Source organism: Salminus brasiliensis, chromosome 11 (genome assembly GCF_030463535.1).
Source record: "Salminus brasiliensis chromosome 11, fSalBra1.hap2, whole genome shotgun sequence".
NCBI lineage: Eukaryota > Metazoa > Chordata > Actinopteri > Characiformes > Bryconidae > Salminus > Salminus brasiliensis.
Window position 1 is genome coordinate 293,519 of NC_132888.1, and position 21,174 is coordinate 314,692.

The following is a 21,174-nucleotide window of genomic DNA, read 5'->3' on the forward strand; positions in this document are numbered from 1 at the left end:
CACCCCTACACGTATACACCTATACACTCCACACCTCTACACTTATACACTTATACACTCTACACCTATACACGCTACACATATGCATTTATACACTCTACACCTCTACACTTATACACTCTACACCTATACACGCTACACATATGCACTTATACACTGTACACCTCTACACTTATACACTCTACACCTATACACGCTACACATATGCACTTATACACTCTACACCTCTACACTTATACACTCTACACCTATACACGCTACACATATACACCTATACACTCCACACCTCTACACTTATACACTTATACACTCTACACCTATACACGCTACACATATGCACTTATACACTCTACACCTCTACACTTATACACTCTACACCTATACACTACACACCTCTACACCTCTACACCTATACACTCTACACCTCTACACTTATACATCTATACACTACACACCTCTACACCTCTACACCTATAAACTCTACACCTCTACAGGTATACACCTATACACTACACACCTCTACACTTATACACTTATACACTCTACACCTATACACGCTACACTTATGCACTTATACACTTTACACCTCTACACATATACACCTATACACTCCACACCTCTACACTTATACATCTATACACTCCACACCTCTACACTTATACACTTATACACTTATACACCTATACACGCTACACTTATGCACTTATACACTTTACACCTCTACACTTATACACTCTACACCTATACACTACACACCTCTACACATATACACCTATACACTCCACACCTCTACACTTATACATCTATACACTCCACACCTCTACACGTATACACCTATACACTCCACACCTCTACACTTATACACTTATACACTCTACACCTATACACGCTACACTTATGCACTTATACACTCTACACCTCTACACTTATACACTTATACACTCTACACCTATACACTACACACCTATACACCTATACACTCCACACCTCTACACTTATACACTTTACACTTCCATTTCTGTACATGCACTTACATTTAGACCCTGGTTACTTCATCCATCTTGAATATCAGGATAATATCTGAATTTAGCGTTTAGGCATTTAGCTGACACTCATCCACAGCAACTTGTGTCTGTTGAGCCACACTGTGTTTACTGAATGAATCAGGTGATGCATGTGGTTAAAAACAGGATATAATCCAGAGACTGAAGTGAGCAGGTGTAAACGTTGTTATATTTAATTATATTCACTTACATACTGTTACATACAGTCACATTCATGTACAGTCAGATACAGTCAGACACTATCAGTTCTTTACGGTTACATTTAATCACAGTCAGTTACATTTGATAACATTTGGTTACATTTTTACATTCAATTACATTCAATTACATTCAATTATACTCAATTATATCTTTTCACTTTTACAATAAAACATTTCAGACTTATCAGGAGTCACACAAGGTCAGCTCTACTCTGTCTTTACAGAGAGATACAGAGCTATGGATCTGTATAGTCCACCATTTTAAAGACAGCTGTGACTCCCCCCACTGGCAGATTAAAACGTGTGTGTGTTTAGTGTGTATCCGGCTGTACACTCTCGTTCTGTTCTCCAGTGGTTGTCCGATGCTGTGGTTCTCTCTGCCGGTAGAACGTGTACAGACCCCTCAGGAGGAACAGCAGAGCGATGGTGGAGAAATATGATGCATAGATTATAAACTAGAACATAATAAACACAAACAAACAAACAACACATAAACTCGACCGCTTTAATCATCACCCTCTTAATTACACTTTTATTAACAAAACAACAACAACAACAACAACAATACTACTACTACTACTACTACTAATAATAATAATAATAATAATAAAAATAATAGTAATAAACTAGAAAAGTTTATTTAGCAGTTATAAAGCAGTTGCTATGGTATCCCAAGTGATTACTATGTTTTTGCTAAGCGGTTGCTAAATGGTTGCTAGGTGGTTGCTATGATTTTTCTGAAGAACACCTGACTGACCTGAGTGACGATGTCCAGGCCAAGGCCTCTGCTGTCCACCACAATGGAGGTGAGAATGGTCTGCAGAACCAGAGCAGCAAAGGTGTTCGCTCCAAACACCAGCGCATATCGTTCTGTTGACAGTCCTGCAGCTATCTGGAACCTGATAAACACACAGAGGAACCCATAATAGCAAATCAATCATTTATAATAAATAATCATTTCCAATAAAGTGGCCAGTGAGTGGAAGCACAGAGCAGGTGTTTCTAATAAAGTGGCCAGTGAGTGGAAGCACAAGGTATGGAGAAGCAGTAAAGCAGTGGAAGCTCTTACATGGCGATGGTGATGAGGAGCATGTAGAGGCTCTTGAAGATGATGTATCCAGTATAACAGATCCAGATATTAGCAGAGAAAACCATGGCGAACAGAGCAGCGCCCCCTAGGCCTGAGAGAGAGCCCAGAGCCAGTTCCCCCCAGCGGCTCCAGTCCACCGGACTAAAGCTTATTCCATATGCTGCTGCTGCACCTGCTCACACAGTGATACACACCATGTATCACTCTCAGCATCACACCATGTATCACTCTCAACATCCCACCATGTATCACTCTCAACACCCCACCATGTATCACTCTCAACACCCCACCATGTATCACTCTCAACATCCCACCATGTATCACTCTCAACACCCCACCATGTATCACTCTCAACATCCCACCATGTATCACTCTCAACACCCCACCATGTATCACTCTCAGCATCACACCACTCTCAGAAGTGACCTGTTGTTCAGTGTAGTTCAGTATGTGAAGGGAGGTGACAGTCCTCTGTAACCGGTGTGAATTGTTTGGGGTCACTCTGGATAACGTTTGGCTAAACGCCATAAATGGAAATGATCCTCACCAAACAGGTTGGAGACGGCTTCCACTCCTCCGTTGTAGACGGTGAAGTTGCTGGAAGGTTCCACGTGTTCCCACAGTGCCTGGACGTAGTTGACGGTCTGGTTATAGCCGCAGGTGGCCAGTGCCCACCAAGCTGACCAGTACAGCATCTCCCTGCTGGAGTAACAGGTCAGGAAGTCTCTCCACAGCTGCAGGAGAGTCCCACAGCAACCCGCTATAGAACCGAGCACACAGAGAACGTTCAGTGTACTCAAGTAGAATTTAAATAAATAAATAATACAGCTTAATAAATAATAATAAAGCTTTCTCCCCAGTTCAGTCATCCCCAGCCCCCTACTATCTAGAACCCCATATCATGATGCTGCCAGCACTGGGAGGGTGAAGGCTAGCACCGTGTTCCTCTGAGACACGTGAGGAAGCTCCACCACATCTCCTCAGACTGCCGCTAACACACCACCACTGGAGCTCAACACGCTTGGAGGAGACGCTAACGGCTAATTCTGTTAGTCAGCTAACAGACGCCCGTGCGGAGGGGTGGAGGAGATGGAGGAGCTAACACAGTATTCTAACCTGCACCAACATAATAATAATCAGATGTAACTGATCATGACTGTAGATCAGCTGACTTTGACTTTCCTTAGCGCAGAAATCTCTGAGAACATTCAGTAAATGTAACTAAGGGTTTTATTTACGACGTTTATTCCAACATTTAATGAAACGGTTCAATAAAACATCAAACCACACTACATGAGGAACTGTGTTCTCTGGAATGATGGCGGTCCTGTACTTTTGGGTTGAGTTGGGGAATTGGGGATGAAGTGGTGATCATCATCCAACATCCTGACCTCACTCTCAACACTCTTGTTGCTGAATGCAATCAAATCCTCACAGCAATGCTCACAGAAAGTCTTTCCTGGACAGTAGAGACAGTTTACTCCAACGAAAGCTGGACAAACTATTTTAATACACTTCCAGAAGAAACAATGCATGAGCAGGTGTCCCAATATTTTTGTCCATATGGTGTATCACGATTGATCTCTGATCAGATTCAGTCGATCAGCTGAGTCATGTTCGGTCTCTCACCTGAGCGTCTATAGTGTACAACAGGAGATGCTAGGCTAACACTGCTAACAAACACTGGACTCAGACTGTCACCAATCTCCTTTCTGTAGACACGCCCCTAAAAACTCTCGTCTCTCAGCGTGTCTCTCAGAGCTCCTCCAGATCTCCAGGACCTCCAGGAACCGGACCCACCTTCACCTCAGCACAGTGTGTGTATCACTCCGCCCACTGCGCTCCGGTCTGAGAGAGGAGCAGCTCTACAGAGGAGGTTCCGGTTCTAGATAAGGTGTGTGAATCAGGGTCTATCAGGGCTGATTATAGAGGTCCTGTCTGTTTTTTAAATTCTCACCTTTTCCCTCTGCGACTGGACCGGTCTCAAGACTCTTCCCATGATCCTCCTGTGAATCCTCTCCTGTAGTCTGAGGAATTTCATTGGGAATGTTTCTGGACTTTTCAGCTTCATCAGCTTCCACTTTTCCGGATTCCAGGGTGTTCTCACAAGAGGTGCACTCTGCCTGGCCCTCAGGTAAATGCCCTGGTTCACCCCGGTGGTGGAAGAACATGCTGGTTTTAGGCATGGGCAGGAGTACTGCGGTCACCAAGGCGACTGAGATTAGCACCAGCGTTAGCACCAGTATGTAGTGATAGGTCAGTAGGCCAAACGAGACCAGGAGCTGGCCCAGTACCGAGCCCACGGTGTATCCGATCAGCTGGGCAGTGCGGCAGTATGCGGTGGCCTTCAGGTAGTGCTGCAGCGCCACCATGCTGTAGATGTAGGAGAAGTAGGCGATGTCACAGGCCGTCACCACAGCGTAGACGAACTGCATAGCCTGCATGACCCCAACCCCCTGTAGCCACAGCAGCATGGCGTTCGTCCCGAACAGAGCGGCGCACTGGAACACAATCACAGGCTTGTAGCGCAGCCAATCGGTGAGCAGAAACACTGGCACCAGCATGGCCAGGTACGAGTACGTCCACACCGGGAAGATTTGATTGGTCACCTGAGAGATGAACAGGAAGAGAGTTTCATTAGAGCCTAATCCTCCATCACACCCCTTTCCCGTCCACACCAACACGTCCACCTGGGTCAAGAACTTGTCTGAGAACTGTTGATACAGGGTCCACAACGAACAGCGTAACGGAACCGAACAGAACCCCGGACTGATAGAGATTCAGCTGAATGCAGCATTATGGTGCAGCTTCTCCCGATACATCAAACTGCAGGTCTGTTCTGATGTCTTCACTGCAGGACATCTACAGGACCAGGGTCATCAGGAGGGGCCACAGCAGTATCAGGACTGTACACACCCTGCGCACAGCCTCTTCGCGTCCAGGACGGCCAGACTGACGAACAGTTTCTATCCACAAGCCATCAGGCTTCTGAACACCCCCCCCCCCACACACACACACTCTGACCTCTGACATGCACCTATTAATTTATCACTGCTACTGTTTACAAATACTGTTTACTTTTATACTGCACAATGTACTTTACACCTGCACATCCATATTCTACTCAGTACTGCACTCTTTAACTTTCTTTACTGTGTTTTTCTTTTACTTGGCTTTACTTTAGTGTATATATATATATATATATTACTTATTCTGTTTCTCTCTTTATAGTGATATTTATAAGATTGTGGGTAAATGGAGGAACTGCAACGTGAGAGTTTCATTGTACAGTGGAACTGCTTGTTTCTGCTGTGTACATGACTATAAACTCTTGAATCTTGAATCTACTGATGGTGCTTCTGGAACTGGAGGAACCGCTTTATCCATTCTGATAACCAGCACCTGCTCAGCAGGGTTCCGCTCTAGTAGAGTGTCAGGTTTAACAGGTAAACCGTGCAGGGCTGCTCTAACTGTCCTATATCCTGCAATGGTTTCCATGGTTACAGCCACTTTCTTTCCACGGTTACACTACAGCCATTTCTATTGTTATGCTACACTCACTATTCCATTTGTATACTACACCAGTTTCTGTGGTCCCACCATACCCGTTTGATCACTGTACTACACCTGTGATTCCACGGTTATGTTCCGCCCGTTTCTGTGGTTATTGTAGAGCCATTTGTCTATAATTACACTATGCCTGTTTCCATGGTTACACTAGATGCATTGATTAATGCAACTACAGTAAAAATTAGGTGAGTCAATCGGTGGGAGAAGTGAAGATGGTTGGTGTGGCACAACAGATAACACCACCACCTGCCATTGCATTACAACAACAGCATGTGGGAGACCAGGGTTCGATTCCCGGTCTGGGTGACTGTGCTGCGCTACACCAATAAGAGTCCTTGGGCAAGACTGCTAACATTACATTGGCCCACCTCTGTAATACAAGTAACCTTGTAAGTCGCTCTGGATAAGAGCGTCAGCTAAATGCTGTAAATGTAAATGTAAGATCAGATCAGAAGAAGCTGGGGGGGATCTGATGAGGATGATCTGTTCAGTAATAGTACAACAGCACTACAGCGTTAGTGTTACAGCACTACAGCTTTACAGCACAGAGCGTGTTACATCAGTGGAGTGTTAGTGCCAAAGTGTTACAGTATTACATCAGTGGAGTGTTAGTGTTACAGTGTTACATCACTGGAGTGTTAGTGTTACAGTGTTACATTGTTACATCAGTGGAGTGTTAGTGTTACAGTGTTACATCAGTGGAGTGTTAGTGTTACAGTGTTACATCAGTGGAGTGTTAGTGTTACAGTGTTACATCAGTGGAGTGTTAGTGCCAAAGTGTTACAGTATTACATCAGTGGAGTGTTAGTGTTACAGTGTTACATCACTGGAGTGTTAGTGTTACAGTGTTACATTGTTACATCAGTGGAGTGTTAGTGTTACAGTGTTACATCAGTGGAGTGTTAGTGTTACATTGTTACATCAGTGGAGTGTTAGTGTTACAGTGTTACATCAGTGGAGTGTTAGTGTTACAGTGTTACATCAGTGGAGTGTTAGTGCCAAAGTGTTACAGTATTACATCAGTGGAGTGTTAGTGTTACAGTGTTACATCACTGGAGTGTTAGTGTTACAGTATTACATCAGTGGAGTGTTAGTGTTACACTGTTACATCAGTGGAGTGTTAGTGTTACAGTGTTACATCAGTGGAGTGTTAGTGCCAAAGTGTTACAGTGTTACATCAGTGGAGTGTTAGTGTTACAGTGTTACATCAGTGGAGTGTTAGTGTTACAGTGTTACATTGTTACATCAGTGGAGTGTTAGTGTTACAGTGTTACATCAGTGGAGTGTTAGTGTTACAGTGTTACATCAGTGGAGTGTTAGTGCCAAAGTGTTACAGTGTTACATCAGTGGAGTGTTAGTGTTACAGTGTTACATCAGTGGAGTGTTAGTGTTACAGTGTTACAGTGTTTTTATGTGTACAACACATAAATAACTTCACAGTGTGTGTTTCTCTCAGTGCTGCTGTGGTGTTTTACGGTACCTGTTCCATGGTGAGGTTCTTGTCAGGTCCAGTAAGGAACGGGATAAGGAACGGCTCAAGAGGTTTCACTGTGCTGAAGAACCCATAGATGCACAGCAGAGATGTCGGAAACACCCAGCCGGACTGACACCGCTTCATACACTCCATTATTCCCACTTTAACTAGTACAGGTGTGTGTGTGTATGTGTGTGTGTGTATGTGTGTGTGTGTGTGTGTATGTGTGTGTGTGTGTGTGTGTGTGTGTGTGTGTGTGTGTGTGTGTGTGTGCAGTCTCAGGTGGACCCTGCATGGAGCTCAGTAGAAACTCCTTCCTCTTCTTCTCTCTCACTTGTTCATGGTGAAGATAAGGTGCAGGAGAGGAATCAGCGAGAGCCCCTGAATGTTTACCTGCTTTACCTGCTCAGGTGTGTGATTCAGTCACAAAAAGTCAACACATGCTCCGTCCTACAGTTGTCCACTTCACTTTGTGACTGTGTGTAAGTGTATGTGTGTGTGAGTGTGTGTATGTGTGTGTGTGTGCACTCATGCAACCTGTCAATGAGCAACCAGTTCAAAGGTCTGTACAGATTATTTACAGCCAGTTTCATTCTCCATCAGATTACAGGGTTTCACACCTACACCTACACCTACATCTGCTCTACACCTCAGAACATACAAATACAGCTCAGTGTGTGTGAGTGTGTTAGCATATTATTTCCCAGTGCTCTCCTGGAGGAAGGCCAGTACCCCCAATCCCTGTCTAAAAGTAAATGAGGTGAGCTGCTGGGGGAACTGACCACATCCATACAGTGTCTCAACCTTACTGACCAACAGCACATTCTGACCACTGACCCCTGACTATCTGTTTATTCTAATGTTATGTAGAGTTAATTACAGGTAGACACTCTCACTGACCACTGACTTTCTGTTTATTTGGGTTTATTCTAATGTTATATAGAGTTAATTACAGGTATAAACACTCTCACTGACCACTGACTTTCTGTTTATTTGGGTTTATTCTAATGTTATATAAAGTTAATTACAGGTAGACACTCTCGCTGACCACTGACTTTCTGATAATTTGGGTTTATTCTAATGTTATATAGAGTTAATTACAGGTAGACACTCTCACTGACCACTGACTTTCTGTTTATTTGGGTTTATTCTAATGTTATATAGAGTTAATTACAGGTAGACACTCTCACTGACCACTGACTTTATATTTATTTGGGTTTATTCTAATGTTATATCGAGTTAATTACAGGTAGACACTCTCACTGACCACTGACTTTCTGTTTATTTGGGTTTATTCTAATGTTATATAGAGTTAATTACAGGTAGACACTCTCACTGACCGCTGACTTTGTTTATTTGTGTTTATTCTAATGTTATATAGAGTTAATTACAGGTAGACACTCTCACTGACCACTGACTTTCTGTTTATTTGGGTTTATTCTAATGTTATATAGAGTTAATTACAGGTAGACACTCTCACTGACCACTGACTTTATATTTATTTGGGTTTATTCTAATGTTATATAGAGTTAATTACAGGTAGACACTCTCACTGACCACTGACTTTCTGTTTATTTGGGTTTATTCTAATGTTATATAGAGTTAATTACAGGTAGACACTCACTGACCACTGACTTTATGTTTATTTGGGTTTATTCTAATGTTATATAGAGTTAATTACAGGTATAAACACTCTCACTGACCACTGACTTTCTGTTTATTTGGGTTTATTCTAATGTTATATAGAGTTAATTACAGGTAGACACTCTCACTGACCACTGACTTTCTGTTTATTTGGGTTTATTCTAATGTTATATAGAGTTAATTACAGGTAGACACTCTCACTGACCACTGACTTTATGTTTATTTGGGTTTATTCTAATGTTATATAGAGTTAATTACAGGTAGACACTCTCACTGACTTTATGTTTATTGGGGTTTATTCTAATGTTATATAGAGTTAATTACAGGTAGACACTCTCACTGACCACTGACTTTCTGTTAATTTGGGTTTATTCTAATGTTATATAGAGTTAATTACAGACCTGCTGACCAGCAGGTGGCGATACAACCATTGTACAGAAGTTTTCCTAAAGCAATTATTAATAGTATTATTATTATTAGTATTTTGTATCCTGTAGTAGTTCATATTATTTGTCTGAATAATCCTGAGTGCTGTAAAATTGCTGCAGTATAAAATCTATATACTTACATTTTATTTTAACGTTAAATGTTTAATTAAATATTAGTAAGTTCTACTTATTTTATATCTACTTAATTTTTTGATTTAGTGCAACATCACACTTATGACGTATTCACTCACATATACTGTTAAAGTATTTCCTATATTAATCTTGAATAAATGCTGTATTATTATCAGCGCGTGATCGAGTTCGTGAGGGGACTTTTATTCTGACATTGGATGTGAGCGCTTCTGCCTTCACGCGCCTCATGTGACTGCCGTGCAGAAGAGAAACTGGAGATCTGAGGTTTAAGCTGCTGTTGATCCTCGATCTGCTGGGTCGATCAGAGTGAGTTCACTGGTTTTACTGGTTACTGTTCGTGTTACTGGTGGTGGAGAAGCTGCTGATCCAGGAGAGAGCAGAGCCTGTACTGGGAAACCAACTGGTTCCAGTGTAGTTTAACTCCTGACCAGTATAGAGTGTGTCTGAACTGGTCTAACAGCATGATGGTCAATCTGGTCATACTGGTTAGTGATTAGTGAGGAAAAGCTGGTTGACCAGTATGGTCAAGTTGTTCATACTGGTGGACCAGCGTGCTCATGCTGGTCATGCTGGTCATGCTGGTCATGCTGGTAAACCATCAAACCCAAACAAGAACATACCTGACACTGGTCAAACGCTAACCCTGAGCTGGACAGGCTGTTTTTAGCAGAGTGTTTCCTGTTTCCTGTTGATGATCGGGTGTGTTTCTGCTGTGCAGAATGGAGAGCAGGAAGGTGGCAGTGGTGGTCCAGGGTGAGGCGGACGAGACAGACTCGGACTCGGATCAGGAGGTCTTCATGACTTCAGTGAGACCCTCCTCTGGACTCACGGTTCCTGGAGAGGCTTCAGAGACCGACAGCGAAGAAGAAGCAGAGCCGTGGAGACCAGAACCCGCCCGAACCTCTCAGACCTCCCCAAACTCTCTGATATTCCAGCCTGACCTGCCACCTCTGGTGGTCATGCGCAGCCCGGAGGTGGTCTCCCTGTGTGGGACGGATGACGGGAGAGGTCTGAAGGCAGAGTCCGCAGGTCAGAACACTCTGCTGCAGCAGAAGCTGCAGGAGAGCAACGCTCGGCTCTGCGCTGACGTCCAGCACAGCCTGAAGCTGCTCTACCAGGGAGCCTCCCGGGACATCAGAACAGCCACGACCCACCTGAACAACTCCCAGAACAGCATCATCAACACCTCCCACAGCATCCGCCTCATCCTGGAGGACCTTAGAGCCGTCTCCGAGAAGATCGACATCATCACCAGCTGTAATCTTCTCCCGAACATCACCCTTCCCAGCCAGCCGACATCCTAAAGGAGTTCTGGGGAAATCAAATCTACATTATCCTTTAAGCTGGAGAACAGCAACTTATTAAACCTGAATCACTGCACGGACAGAAGTATTGGGACACCTGCTCATTCACTGTTTATTCTGAAATCAAGGGTGTTAAAGAGTTGGGATACCGGTCTCTACTGTCCAGAGAAGAAGACTTCTACTAGATTCTGGAGGAGCATTGCTGTGAGGATTTGATTGCATTTAGTGACAAGAGTGTTAGTGAGGTCAGGATGTTAGGTGATCACCACCCCACCTCATCATCCCCAACTCCCCAACTCATCCCAGAAGTACTGGATGGAGCTCCTCCACCATCATTCCAGAGAACACAGTTCTTCCACTGCTCCACAGCTCCTCAATGCTGGGGGGCTTTATACCCCTCTAGTCCACGCCTGGCATTAGGCAGCATGGAGCCGATAGGGTCATGATGATGATCTGCTCCAGAGAGTCCTATTCTATTGGCAGTACTTCTTCTCTACAGGGACTAGACCAGCTGTGTGTGCATTTGCACATCTGTGTCTGTGTCTTTAGTAATGGAGTATATCTGTGTGAGTGTGAGGGTACAGGGGGTTCTGCTGTACTGGAGTTCTGTATAACCGCTATACTAATAATAATACTACTAATAATAACTCTGTAGGAGTGTGAGAGTGTGTCCTGTGGCTGCAGCCGTGTGTTTATTTATCTGAATGATACTGGACTGTTTTTTCTGTACAGTAAAGATGAATATGTCTGGATTCACTGAGCTTTAATGAATCCTGTAGAAATGTGATCTGTCCTCTGCCATCAGCGTCCCGACTGCCCCTCTGCACCTTCCTTATGTCCTGCATCTCAGCTTTACAGGGACCTGGAGGATTGTCCTGTTTAGGGATTGTTGTTGGGATTAGAGGCAACAGATATTCCAACTATATCATCATACTTTTCCCAGTGTCACAGCAATGTGGAGCCTGCAGCAGCATTAAATCAAGTACAGGTTTGATTGTAATTCATTTAAATCATTCATCATTCATTAAAAAAAAAACAAAAAAACATGGAATTTTGGTATTTTCTGAAATACTTAATAAAAATACCAAGTAAAAATGTATTTGAACATGTTTGATGTTAATTTTATATTCATGTGTTGTTTTTAACATGCAAAATTAGAGAAGATAAAATACATTTTTAATCCATTTTGATTGAAAAAAAAAAAAAATATATATATATATATATATATATATATGGATATATATATATATATATATATATATATATATATATATATATATATATATATATATGGATATATATATATATATATATATATATATATATGTAAAAATAATAAATAAGTGTTTCACAATAGGAGAGGAGTTGAGAGTACCTGTCTGACAGTGCTCACCTTTGCTCTGAAGGAGTCTGAAAAATGCTGCTTTATGAAACAGCAGCAGGTGATGTGGTCACATGATGATAACAGCAGAGTGAACATGTGACCCGTCTGCTCCCACTGCCTCACACAGAGGACTTCAGAACCCTGACAGTGAAAACAAAGGGTCAGTGAGAGGACACCGACACCGACACCGACACCACCACCACCACCAACAACATAATAATAATAATAATAATAATAATAATAATGAATATTCATAATTAAAGTATTCATGTGAAACAGAACTTGGTCACAAATATAGTAAAAGTGAATAAGCTGGGAGTTAGTCCCTCTTTACTGCAGTCACAGCCTCCACTCAGATGCTGGAACCTTGCTGTGAGCATTCAGTCTCAGACGTGAGATCACCAGTGAATTATTATTATTATTATTATTATTATTAATGAAGGGCTGTGACTGTAGCTCTGTTAATCTACACTGATCAGCCATAACATTAAAACCGCCTGCATAATATTGGGTAGGTCCTCCTCATTCCACCAAAACAGAGTCCTGAGAGTCCTGTAGTATCCGACACCAAGACTAGCGTTAGCAGTGGGCCCTCCATGAGCATCAGTGAGCCCTGGCCACCCAAGACCCTGTGGCACTTTTAGTAGGTACTGACCACTGCATACCAGAAACTCCCCACAAGATCTGCCTGATGTTCTAGTGGAGATGTTCTGACCCAGTCATTATCTAGAACATCACAGTCTGGTTCTTGTCAAAGTGTCTCAGATTCTTACGCTTGTCCATTTTTCCTGCTTCATCACCTTCATCACCTTCATCATTTTCATCATCTTCAAGACCTGACTGTTCTTCACTCACTGACTGATATGTAGATCCGCCCTTGACAGACAGGAGCCAGTGGACCCAGATCCTCAGTGTTTCTCACTTCACCCTGCTGTGGTTTTAATGTTGTGGCTGATTTCACACTAACAGACATGGAATTCCCCCACAGTTCCCCAGCCTGCTTCAGTGTAAGAGTGGAGGGCAGGAGGCTTCCTCCATTCTAATTGCTCACCTGTGGTGAATACTTCTCCAGGGAATTTATTCACCAAATTCCCCCAACGCTAAACTCAACAGACCTTCTACTGATCCCTGAAAACACGACAGCACATCATACACTCTCATACACTGCAGAATTCATACTGGATAACTGCTTCTCCTGTGTTTAGAGCAAGAACTGAAGGATGACTCCTTGTGACACATTAATCATTTTCTAACCTTGTGATGTTCCATAACTCCTCAGAGCTGAGAGTGGCGTGACTTACACTCAACATTCTAATAATCCAGAATGAAGCTCTAATAACATTAATATCCAGTATGAAGTTCTAATAGCATTAATATCCAGTATGAAGCTCTAATAGCATTAATATCCAGTATGAAGCTCTAATAACATTAATGTCCAGTATGAAGTTCTAATAGCATTAATATCCAGTATGAAGCTCTAATAGCATTAATATCCAGTATGAAGTTCTAATAGCATTAATATCCAGAATGAAGCTCTAATAACATTAATATCCAGTATGAAGTTCTAATAACATTAATATCCAGAATGAAGCTCTAATAACATTAATATCCAGAATGAAGCTCTAATAACATTAATATCCAGTATGAAGTTTTAATAACATTAATATCCAGTATGAAGCTCTAATAACATTAATATCCAGAATGAAGTTCTAATAACATTAATATCCAGTATGAAGCTCTAATAGCATTAATATCCAGTATGAAGCTCTAATGACATTAATATCCAGAATGAAGTTCTAATATCATTAATATCCAGTATGAAGCTCTAATGACATTAATATCCAGAATGAAGTTCTAATATCATTAATATCCAGAATGAAGCTCTAATAACATTAATATCCAGTATGAAGCTCTAATAGCATTAATATCCAGTATGAAGCTCTAATAGCATTAATATCCAGAATGAAGCTCTAATAACATTAATATCCAGTATGAAGCTCTAATAACATTAATATCCAGTATGAAGCTCTAATAGCATTAATATCCAGTATGAAGCTCTAATGACATTAATATCCAGAATGAAGTTCTAATATCATTAATATCCAGTATGAAGCTCTAATGACATTAATATCCAGAATGAAGTTCTAATATCATTAATATCCAGAATGAAGCTCTAATAACATTAATATCCAGTATGAAGCTCTAATAGCATTAATATCCAGTATGAAGCTCTAATAGCATTAATATCCAGTATGAAGCTCTAATAGCATTAATATCCAGAATGAAGCTCTAATAACATTAATATCCAGTATGAAGCTCTAATAGCATTAATATCCAGTATGAAGCTCTAATAACATTAATATCCAGAATGAAGTTCTAATAGCATTAATATCCAGTATGAAGCTCTAATGACATTAATATCCAGAATGAAGTTCTAATATCATTAATATCCAGTATGAAGTTCTAATAGCATTAATATCCAGTATGAAGCTCTAATAGCATTAATATCCAGTATGAAGCTCTAATAACATTAATATCCAGTATGAAGCTCTAATAATATTGATATGCAGATAGGTATGGGTATTGATCAGTAATTGGTCGATCCCCTGAAGGAGTGACTTTTAGCTGCTGCTGTTCTGCCGGATACTGATGACGCGTGGTTGTCACCTGACCCCTGACCAATCAGATAATCTCTCGGCGGTTTGTAAAGTTTAGAATGGGGGATAAATGAGGATGTAAAGTGAAGTTTCGATCAGTCTGATCTGATCTTTTAGACACTGAAGGGTTGGGAAGATGTTCTCCATGAAGGCAGGACTGCTGCTCGCTGCTTTGTGGGTTCTGATTTGTGGGAGTGCTTGTAGACCGTCCTGCACCGCTCCTCCTGCGCAGTGGTGCTCGTCTGTGGAGACCGCGGCCAAATGCGGGGTAAGACTGACACGTTAATGCGTTTAAAATGCTTAAATGTGCTTAAATATAGTTGGATACTTAACGTGGTGATTGATGTTGTGGTTCGCTGTAATTTGCGCTCGCTTTTATTTAACGTTTGTGTTGATTTCGGCTTCTGTTTTGGGAATTTTCCGTTCCACCTTAAATGGTGCAGTAGATAACCTGAGCGCCTGAGGCGCCAGAATGCCACTACTGCACCATTTAAGGTGGAACGGAAAATTCCTAAAAGACAAATAAACAAACGGAATTAAGACACTTTAACACGCTTTTACTAAATTTAACTGTTAAATACATAAGATCAGTTATTATAAAATAATAAAAAATAATTAATTCTATAAAATGTTATAAATCGTGATTTCTGATTGGTGATGTAATGAGGAAGTTTGTTACTTAGGGGGAAAAATCCTTTTGTCACAAGTTACTGTGGGCGTGAACTCAAACCACAAGCAAATCTAGTTTGAGCAGTGATTCATTGATTCACTGATTCACTGACTCAGTGACTCAGTGACTGGGGTCCCACATCATGCAGATTCAACCAATCAGAACTATAACCAAACACTATAGCTTTATATATATATAAAACCATAACTATAAACATATCCAAATAGATTTCTAGAATCATAACTACATAATAACCATAATCTTACCTGTAAGCATACATTACTATAACTGTAATCGGGATACCTCAACTTAACTCATATTTTGAAGTCAAGGGTATTAAAAAGAGTTTATACCCCTCTAGCCCACGCCTGGCATTAGGCAGCATGGAGCCAATAGGGTCATGATGATGATCTGCTCCAGAGAGTCCTATTCTATTGGCAGTACTTCTTCTCTACAGGGACTAGACAAGCTGTGTGTGTGCACTTGCACATCTGGGTCAGCAATGGGTGCAGCTTAAAGTAGCTTAAAGTGTTCACAAACCTTTGGACGTGTAGTGAATAACCATAAACATAAAATATTGTATAACCATAGTAATAACTGTGAAATAACCATATATGGCAGTATAACTATAATCATAATTATGACTGTAACCATAAACGTTGTTATAACCATGGTTATAACTGTAGCTATAACTGTGATTGTAACTGCAGCTTTGTGATGATTTTGGCTCGAGGCGCCTGAATGCAACTACTGCACTGTTTAAGGTGGAACGGGAAATTCCACTTTTACACGCTTTTACTCAATTTAACTGTAAATATGCATTAAATAAGATCAGTCATTAAAAAATAATTAAGAAATAATTGATTGCTTGTTTCTGGGTGAATATTTAAATATAATCAAATGTTTGTTCTAGACCACCTTAAGGCCGTCGGTCAGTAAGGTCAGATGTGTTCGGTCTGATCCGCTCATCGGAGGCTCGGAGCCTCAGGTGTTTGTGTGATTACAGAGAGGAGTCGTCAGTGCACTCAGCAGAGTCCCTTCTAAAGTTTCCCGTGATTCTCTGTGTTCCTCAGGTTCTGGAGCAGTGCTTCGGGGCCAATGTGACCAAGGGGAACCCAGCGGCGGTGAACGTCAGTCTGTACTACGAGTCGTTCTGCCCCGGCTGCCGAGAGTTCCTGGTGATGCAGCTCATGCCGACGTTCTTCATGCTGAATGACATCATGACCTTGGAGCTGGTTCCGTTTGGGAACGCAGAGGTTCGGTTCTGTTTCACCCTCTCTGCTGTTCCTGCTTGATTTGGTGTTGGACATGTTCGGTTTGGTTCGGTTCTACAGAGCTCCAGTAGAACTATCTCAGCGCCTGCGCCCCCTCCCCACCTACCTTACCCTACCTTAGTGGGGCAGTGGTGGCTCAGCGGTTAGAGCGCCGGGTTATCGATAACAGGGTTGTGGGTTCAATTCCTGGGCTCGGCAAGCCGCCACTGTTGGGCCCTTGAGCAAGGCCCTTTACCCTCTCTGCTCCCCGGGCGCTGGAGTTGGCTGCCCACCGCTCTGGGTGTGTGTGTACTCACTGCCCCTAACACATGTGTGTGTGTGTGTGTGAGTGTGTGTGTGTGTTCACTACCAGATGGGTTAAATGCGGAGGAAAACATTTCGCTGTACAGTCCACACTGTACAGTGACAAATACGTGCACCTTTACCTTTTTTGATAGGATGCGCCCATATGCATAAGCCCCACCCCTCTTCACCTACCTTACTCTGATAGGATTTGCCCATACAAATAAGCCCCACCCCTCCCCATCTACTTTACCCTGAAGGGATGCACCCATACGTATAAGCCCCACCCCTCCCCATCTACTTTACCCTGAAGGGATGCACCCATACGTATAAGCCCCACCCCTCCCCATCTACTATGATTTAAGCTCCACCCAGTTACAGTGATTTGCAGACTGAGCTGAAGTCAGTGCTCTTTCAGTAACACTGTTTGGCTCTGCTGTAGGAGAAGAAGAGTGCAGAGAAGTATGAGTTCACCTGTCAGCACGGACCAGACGAGTGTATGGGCAACATGATCGAGGTGAGAGAATTCACATCAGGCAGACGAATTAGAGCGGTTGTATAAAAAATTTAAATATTTTAATTGTTACATTGATCAAAAACTAGTCAAACGGAGCTAAACAACTTGTATCATTTCCTCGACAGATATTAAATATTGGAATAATTGTGAGCATTATAAATAACATGTAGAACAAAGCCTGGCTTCACCATTACCTGCATTTAAAATAATGAATGAAATTAATTATTAGCACGACGGTAAAAATGGCATATCTTCTCAGCGATCCGTTCCTGCTGTGTTTTAGACCTGCATGCTGAGTAAAATGGGAGGTGCTGCATACTTTGCTATAAACTGTATGGAGATGGCTGCAGATGTGCTGAAAGCATCCAAACAGGTGAGTGATTTCTCTCACACACACAGCTCAGTTCATGTGAGCGTTTACAGTTCCTCTGATCAGCTGTAAGTCAGGTGTGTTCAGTAAAGACTGTATGTAAGTGACGTCTCCATGGTAACACTTCCTCCTCTGTCCTCAGTGTGCGGAGCTCTTCACTAAGGAGAGCTTTTGGGACGCCATCCAGACCTGTGTGAATGGAGATGAGGGTAATCAGCTGATGCACCAGAATGCTGTGAAGACCAGAGCACTGAAACCACAGCACCAATACGTTCCCTGGGTGACCATCAATGGCGTAAGAACACATTCTACATATTTTATTTATAATTTTTAATTAAGATATAGTGTATGAATATAATTGTGATATACAATTATAATATATAATTTTTTATAATATATTACTTTTTTTTTACCCAACACATTACTGTTTTTGTAAGATTCTCTCAATATCTCAGCCGTTAATACAGTAAACGCACAAACAAATAAACATTATTATTTCATATAAAATGTTAATGCATGAATCAGGAGGAGAAGACAGTCAGTAATGTTTGGGCTGGGAGTCATTTATGTTTGTGTGTAAATTGTGCCTAAAAATTTATTCCTGCATTATTAATAGTACATTTGTATTATTAATTTGTATTATTATTCAGTACTGATTCAATAAAATACACACAGGCAGATAGTTTGAAGAAAAACAAGAGAAATAATCTGCCAGTCTAGTCTGTGGATAAAAGGACTTATAAATAAAATGGCAAAATTATTCTAAAAATATCATAATTATTCATTATTAATTATAAAAATTGTATAATATTTTAACAATCTCAATCATGTCTGCTGGATTTCAGGGTGTCTGCATTTAAACAGTTAAATTGAGCTTCTGACCTGATCGAGCCTCAACGACTTTTTAATTCTCCATTTAAACAGACTTTCATTACATGATCGCTTGATTGATGACTGGTGTGTGTGTGTGTGTGTGTGTGTGTGTGTGTGTGTGTGTTACAGGAGCACACAGACGACCTGCAGGAGAAGGCCCAGAATTCTCTGTTTAACCTGGTCTGCAGTTTGTACAAGGTGAGGCCTGATCTGATCTGACTCTAATGAACCCGCTCTGGACGCAGTGAAGTCATTTAGTTATGCTGATTCATCCGAAAAAAGCCGTAACGTTCCCCCCCCCTTCCCTCCAGTCAGACGCACGTTACAGTGATGCTCTTAAAGAGCTCGGACCCTACGCTTCACACATACGAGCCCTGCTTACTGCCTCTGTGTTTATAAACCAGTCAATCAGAATTCAGTTCCAGCATTATTGTTTTATATTGCTAGATCAAGAAATGACTCCTAAACTAAGTATGCTGATCTGCTGATGGATAGAAAAAGATCATATAAACAGTATAAGAAATATTATTAGATATATCTGCTTACATTTCAGATGAATCGGGAGGAAGGTTCATTGTTTGCAGTTTGAACTAACAAGACTTAGTTCAGTAAGATAAGATAGTCCTGTATTAGTCCCACAGTGGGGAAATTCTCAGTGTCAGCAGAAAGGGACAGCAAGACACTCAGTTACAGAAACGTAGATAAATAAATAAATTACACTATATGTAAAGTATTAACCATAACCATTAAAACTGGGCTAATTCTGAGCATTACTTTTAGAATTACTACTAATGTTATTAGTACTACCAATAATAATAATAATAACAATAATAATAATGTAGGCATAGAATTGTTTGTAATAATAGTGGTGGTAGTATCAGTGCAGCTTGTCTGAATGTTAAACGTGTGTGTGTGTGTATCTGTGTGTGTCTGTGTTGCAGGGAGAGAAGCCAGCTGCCTGCGCTCTGGGACTGAAGGGAAAGAAAAGAAATGTCTGCTGATCTGGGTTTCCTCTCGGAGCCGCTGTCCGGCCAGCTGGTTTTAAATGGTCCAGTTCAGTCAGTCTGTGGTGACTCTCCGTCCTGCTGCTGTGGTCAGCAGTAGTCTGAATGAACCACCTGAGTGCTGTGGGATCACTGTTTTAATAAAGGACTAAAACCTCGTCACTGCCGTCCCGCAGTCCTGTTCTTACACCCCGACACCAGCGACCCTCTCTCATAATGACTGTTCATCACTTTCGCACCTGAAATTCATCCTGTTTAAAGAACAGTTTAGACATTTAGAAGAGCACCACCCTGCCCACAGAGATCAGTTCCTGCAGTTTATCTACATCAATCCTGCTTTTCAACTGAACTTCAGCCTTTCTTTAGCCCATACAGTCAAACACAGTTACTGTTCTTATTGGCTGTGTCTCGTTCAAAACCGTCAGCACTTAAACACTGCTGAGAACAGCTGTCTGAGTGGGTGGAGCTAAACTGTAGTAGACTAAATAGGTGGAGGTAAGTTGGCTCTTGAGTCATTAAAAACAGGGAATCCTAAACAGGCGGTTTATGGAGCTGAGTGTTCGTGTGGACTGTAGGACTGCGAGAGTGAATGATTGTGAATGTTAACAGTAGTGGTATTTACTTTATTTCAATAAAGCGAGAGGGATTCAGTTTGCTTTATTAGCGGCCCTTTAAACCTGGACTTGGGTATAAAAATTACAACTTTGCTTTATCATGAGGAGGATTGGAGGCCAGGAGACAGCAATTCACAAAAAATAGAATAATCCTACATGTAATATTCTGAAAAGAGCAGTACAAATACGTCTGCTTTAATATGATGCGACAGGATGATCAATGATAGGATTCCACATTTAAAGCCCATCCTGCCGCCTGAGCTGACCTCAGCAAAAACGGAAAACGCTATGAACGAGTCCTTTCTGCAGTCGGGGTCAGAAGTGAACTCCTTCAAAAACACTTAAGTTCCAAAGTTTCGCTTTTCAGTGTATTTTAAACATGGTGTTTATGTCATGTACTAAACTACATCCAGAACAGTCCTAGTAGAGAAAACTGGGGAAGGCTTTTTTTCGGGTGGTTGATTGTAGATATCCTGATCTTCAGCTGACATTTAACTGAACGCCTATAAACTGCAACTGAAGCCTGAACAGAATGGAAGTGACTGAATGGGATTTTGCACCTAATTCTAAACCAGCCTTCCCCTTTTAAGGGTAGATTTGAA

General features: G+C 41.6%; 3 protein-coding genes across 3 annotated transcripts; 2 read left to right on the forward strand and 1 right to left on the reverse strand.

Annotated features, from left to right (window-relative positions):
- Positions 1–1,575: 1,575 nt before the first annotated feature.
- On the reverse strand, positions 1,576–7,551 carry slc19a3a (solute carrier family 19 member 3a). Its single transcript, XM_072691118.1, has 6 exons — positions 7,405–7,551; positions 4,312–4,963; positions 2,902–3,114; positions 2,334–2,526; positions 2,022–2,163; positions 1,576–1,719 (listed from the first exon to the last, which is right to left on the reverse strand). The coding sequence occupies exons 1-6, from the start codon at positions 7,549–7,551 to the stop codon at positions 1,576–1,578; spliced, it is 1,491 nt and encodes a 496-aa protein (XP_072547219.1).
- Positions 7,552–9,847: 2,296 nt separating this feature from the next.
- Positions 9,848–11,993, forward strand: bloc1s3 (biogenesis of lysosomal organelles complex-1, subunit 3). The gene is made up of 2 exons (XM_072691108.1): positions 9,848–9,929; positions 10,342–11,993. Exon 2 carries the CDS (start codon positions 10,343–10,345, stop codon positions 10,925–10,927), a length of 585 nt encoding a protein of 194 aa, XP_072547209.1. The 5' UTR covers positions 9,848–9,929; position 10,342; the 3' UTR covers positions 10,928–11,993.
- Positions 11,994–15,008: 3,015 nt separating this feature from the next.
- On the forward strand, positions 15,009–20,120 carry ifi30a (IFI30 lysosomal thiol reductase a). Its single transcript, XM_072690957.1, has 7 exons — positions 15,009–15,236; positions 16,712–16,894; positions 17,637–17,711; positions 17,995–18,084; positions 18,224–18,376; positions 19,084–19,152; positions 19,896–20,120. Exons 1-7 carry the CDS (start codon positions 15,105–15,107, stop codon positions 19,953–19,955), a joined length of 762 nt encoding a protein of 253 aa, XP_072547058.1. The 5' UTR covers positions 15,009–15,104; the 3' UTR covers positions 19,956–20,120.
- Positions 20,121–21,174: the final 1,054 nt, after the last annotated feature.

Coding starts and splice junctions, on each gene's coding strand:
- slc19a3a (XM_072691118.1), bottom strand. CDS start 7,551: ATGGAGTGTATGAAGCGGTGTCAGTCCGGCTGGGTGTTTCCGACATCT. Junction 4,964..7,404: donor AGAACCTCACCATGGAACAG/GTACCGTAAAAC, acceptor TTCATCTCTCAG/GTGACCAATCAAATCTTCCC. Junction 2,164..2,333: donor CTCCTCATCACCATCGCCAT/GTAAGAGCTTCC, acceptor TGTGTTTATCAG/GTTCCAGATAGCTGCAGGAC.
- bloc1s3 (XM_072691108.1), top strand. CDS start 10,343: ATGGAGAGCAGGAAGGTGGCAGTGGTGGTCCAGGGTGAGGCGGACGAG.
- ifi30a (XM_072690957.1), top strand. CDS start 15,105: ATGTTCTCCATGAAGGCAGGACTGCTGCTCGCTGCTTTGTGGGTTCTG. Junction 16,895..17,636: donor TTCCGTTTGGGAACGCAGAG/GTTCGGTTCTGT, acceptor GCTCTGCTGTAG/GAGAAGAAGAGTGCAGAGAA. Junction 18,377..19,083: donor CCTGGGTGACCATCAATGGC/GTAAGAACACAT, acceptor TGTGTGTTACAG/GAGCACACAGACGACCTGCA.